Source organism: Mercurialis annua, linkage group LG1-X, assembly GCF_937616625.2.
Source record: "Mercurialis annua linkage group LG1-X, ddMerAnnu1.2, whole genome shotgun sequence".
NCBI classification, from domain to species: Eukaryota; Viridiplantae; Streptophyta; class Magnoliopsida; order Malpighiales; family Euphorbiaceae; genus Mercurialis; species Mercurialis annua.
The window spans coordinates 4201484-4205538 of NC_065570.1; the positions used below are offsets into that span (position 1 = coordinate 4201484).

General features: G+C 32.8%; 1 protein-coding gene across 3 annotated transcripts; it reads right to left on the minus strand.

Annotated features, from left to right (window-relative positions):
- Window positions 1-323: 323 nt before the first annotated feature.
- On the minus strand, window positions 324-3566 carry LOC126679840 (WUSCHEL-related homeobox 9-like). Of its 3 annotated transcripts, none has more exons than XM_050374870.2 (5): window positions 3303-3566; window positions 2895-3013; window positions 2024-2800; window positions 1029-1231; window positions 324-528 (listed from the first exon to the last, which is right to left on the minus strand). In XM_050374870.2, the coding sequence occupies exons 1-5, from the start codon at window positions 3332-3334 to the stop codon at window positions 523-525; spliced, it is 1137 nt and encodes a 378-aa protein (XP_050230827.1). In that variant the 5' UTR covers window positions 3335-3566; the 3' UTR covers window positions 324-522. The 3 variants fall into 3 exon arrangements, with proteins under 3 accessions (XP_050230827.1, XP_050230807.1, XP_050230813.1); XM_050374850.2 differs by having other exon boundaries at window positions 1005-1231; XM_050374856.2 differs by having other exon boundaries at window positions 1005-1231; window positions 2895-3213.
- Between the last annotated feature and the right edge of the window lie 489 nt (window positions 3567-4055).

Here is a 4055-nt window from a genome sequence, read left to right on the forward strand (position 1 = left end):
AAGGTGGCAGCATTGACCTATTTTCAGGTGAATCAAATAAATAGCCTAAGACCTCCACACTTTTCCTTCAATAATAAGTTAAACCTAAAAGCTGGCAGAAACTATGAGAATGATATCACTTCACTTGGACTTAGCTGCAACCACTTTAAACCTAACTCTCACTTTATTATTTTTTGACAACATTTTAGATTAAATTTACGGTTAAATAACTATAATTATTTTTTGACAACATTTTAGTTCAAACTTAATTTTTACGGGACGGAGGAAGTAGTAATTAACCCTTAATTTTATAGACCGTAAATAGAAAGATAATATTATAGACAAGACAAGCATATTCCATATATATATTAATCGATTCGAGAAATTAATAAGATACATTGGTCCACAAGTTCTAGTTTTATCAAAGATCTTGATAAAACAATCATAATTAAGTAGCTAAAACCCTAATTCAAACTCTAAAAGAAAGAAAAATATGAAACAAAGAAAATCATATAGCCCAACTCCTAATTATGCTTTTCAACTTCAAATCTGCAGTTCAAGAAACAAAAGTCAGTAATAATCATCCACAGGTAAACAAAAGCTTCAATGTTCACACACATAAAATTAAAAAAATTACTCCATTACTATCCATTTTAAAACCCCAATGCAATTAAATTTCTTTGTCAACTAACATAACAAGTTCCAGTGCAACCTAAATTCAACTCATACAATATGTAATTATAATATATTATAGTAGTCTTTTTATTTCAAATTGATAGATTTATTCGGATTAAACATGTTAGAAAGATCATATTTAAATAGGTGCTTCAAAATAACTCTTGAAATAAATTTAATAAAATTATTAATTGGATTTATAATCACCGTCGTGATTTAAATATCAACAATTTAATTTAATTGACTATTACTAATTCAACTGTAAATATTTCAAATATTTTTTTATTTTTTTAAAATTATCAAGTTGGAAAAAAAGTTGAAATTTGAAGAGAAAAGGGTTGACTTTTTACATGGTCACTGATGGAAAAAGGTACCAAATAGTAGGAAGCTCCATGCTGGAGGGAGTGAAGAGTGACACCCCATTCATTGGTGATCACAGGATGACCAGATGACTGAATCAAAATAAAATCATCACCAAAAGCTTCCCTCACATTGAACGGTCCCCCACCTACTTCACATGCCACATCATTGATAAACACCGTTGATCTCGCTGCTCCACCGGCTGACTCCCCTATACCTACACCCACACGATCAGTCTTATTTCACTTTCTGTCACTAAGGTAAGGTAAGCCATGTCAAATTGGTCAATTTCAATTTAATAAAACAAGATTTATAGCCATGCACACGTTCGTCCACAGAGTCAGATGGTTGACCTAGAAGAAAAATCCAACCTCATCTTTGGGGATATAATAAATTAGTAATAAATTTATAAATTTGAATTAGATATAGATATAAACAGTATTGTCCCGACTAATTCGAAACAAATTGGATAAAACTCGTAAAAGAGAAAGAATTCTGAATATTTTTTAAGCCACTTAGGTAACACAAAAACAGATAAACACTTGGAAACGGAAACGATGAAAACTACATTAATTTAAAAAAATTGACACGCTAGATTTATGAAACGTATGAAACGGAACATATTGATTGAATAAAGTGTTTGTGCCACCCTATTTCATATTTATAATTCGAAACCAAGACATTTGATAAAGGAGAAGGAGTACTCCTTGTCATTCAATGGCAATAAATTTATTATGATATAGTTGTAGTATGTAATTTACTATCATTGAAGTGCAATCAAATCTATATAATTAATACTGAATGTGAATCAACTCAATTATGTACTTCGTAAGTTTAGCATAAAAGTGGACAAACATATATTCTCAAACCTAGTTTACCCTACTTTTGAATCTTTCACTTGTACGGTAGAAATTTCCAAAAGTTGGAGCGTGTAGATCACGCGCCACATATTAGGGCACATTTTCTATAAAATATTCAACAAAAAAGAGAGTGAAAAACAAATTTTTACCTTGATGAACTTGGTTGATAGATGCAACAGTAACACTATTAGCATCAGTAGCAAGGCCAATGCTGTGAGTGATCGGAGCAGTTGAGACGGTGTAATTCAGATGAGACTGCAATTTCATGTTCTTATTGTCATCATGATGATGGTGATGATCAAGATCTTTTTTGGAATTTTCAGAACTCATGATCTCACTCAGTAAAAGACTGGTGCAAGGACCAATTATGTTATTTTCTTGAACCTGTACTACATTTGACAGATCAGAAAAACAAAACCCTTGTGTGTAAGAGCCAGTTTGAGCAGACTGTTGAACCGGAAAGAAGAACGGTTCGGGTATAAACTCGTTGTGCTGTTGAAAATAGGTTTGTTTCACAGAACCGGTCGGAGAGTTAGCCATGTCTGCAACATTTTGTGAGGTTAAAGAAAGAGTTCTTTTTGAGCATTTTGGCGATGATTTGTCCGATGAAGATGACGATGACGGTGAAGGAGCTGTTAAGGTGGTGATCGGAGGGGTTGTTTGGTAATTTTGAGGTTGTTGTTTTGATGAGTTTTGAAGGAGTCTGAGTTTATGTTTACTTCTTGATTTTCTGTTTTGAAACCAGTAAAAAACATTAGCATCACCAACTTGGCCATATTCTTGTAATTGCCCTCTGATTTTTCTGATCTCATCTCGCGGCGGATTCACCATGCCGGAGTTAAAAATCGCTTCCAATATCCGAATTTGCTCCGGTTTCGGGTTCCATCTCGGCTTCGGCTCTGGACTTCTCTCTTCACATCCAGTACCTAAAATTAAGCAAATCACCAAAAACTCACTCGTCAACTTTCAAAACTTACAAATTAATCCATTTTAAAACCATACTAAAGAATTGAGATTTACCTGGTGCATAAGGAGTTCTATGACAACCGGGTGATACGAGGGACGATGGGTTAATGTCATGCTGCCATTGGTGGTGGTGAGTAGTACAAGGCTTGGATTTGAACATGCTAGGCCAGTGTCTGTTCGATGAAGCCATGAAAAACTAAAAGTAAAGCTAAAAGAGAAGCAAAATAAGGAATATTATAAGCCCTTAAATTTGTGCCCTAGTTTATGATGACACTGATTCTAAATTATCCCTTCTTATATAGATAGCCTCTTCACCTACCCTCCGTTCATATTTTAAATAAAATAATACAAGATAATCCGAAACAAGAATCTCCTGTGACAAGACAAATTAAACAAGAAAGGAAATTAATCAAAATGAATAAGAAAAAGGGAAGAAATGAAAAATAAAATATAGGGACTTACTGGATCAGATGAAGCCCATGCCTAGTTAGCATAAAAACTGAAATGCTTGTGATCTACTCAAAGTAGAGCCAATTTCCCCGGACGAGAGGCAGAGGTGGTGACACAGAACTGAATTAAGCTCTTAAATGTTAAAGTGAAGTGAAGTAAGAAAGAGACAGAACTTTGTTTTTTTTTTTTCTAACTTTAGAGAAATGGGTTCTTCTGAAGAGTTTGTCTCTTTAGTTTTTTTAATTTGTTTTAAGAGTTCAATGGAAAATGATTCTTCTGCTTTGCTTCAATTTGGGTTTTTGCTCGCAGGGGTATTTAATGGGGGATAGGAGGGGGTGATCAAAGAGTAATGGGATAAATGTCTGAATGCTACTAAATATTTTGCCATTGTTATAATATGGTACCTTATTTTTTTATTGGTAAATAATTTTATATTTACAAATCTTTAACCGAAATGATAAATATATTTTTAAAAATATTTATGGCAATATGATTCGTCAATTGTACAATTTGTGATAATTAAATTTAATTTTCAATTTTCAATCTTTTTTGAGATTTATTTTTATAGTTGGTGATTTAGTGTTAGTTTTATGAATTATTATTTCGAGAAATTCTTAGCTAGACCGAGTATATATACCACGTCATCCGTAGACTAAGCCACTCATAATACAACACCTCATTAAAATAATGGCAATATCGTAATATCACCATAAAGATTTGAATGCATTTATTGCACAATTATTCCGATATTGCCATTATTTTAAT

Bases quoted from the DNA above. Each gene is read 5' to 3' on its own strand.
- LOC126679840 (XM_050374850.2), bottom strand. From the start codon at position 3,334: ATGCTAACTAGGCATGGGCTTCATCTGATCCA. The intron at 3,014-3,302 runs GTAAGTCCCTAT...TTCATCGAACAG, and splicing joins CATGGGCTTCATCTGATCCA to ACACTGGCCTAGCATGTTCA. The intron at 1,232-2,023 runs GTAAAAATTTGT...GTGTGGGTGTAG, and splicing joins TATCAACCAAGTTCATCAAG to GTATAGGGGAGTCAGCCGGT.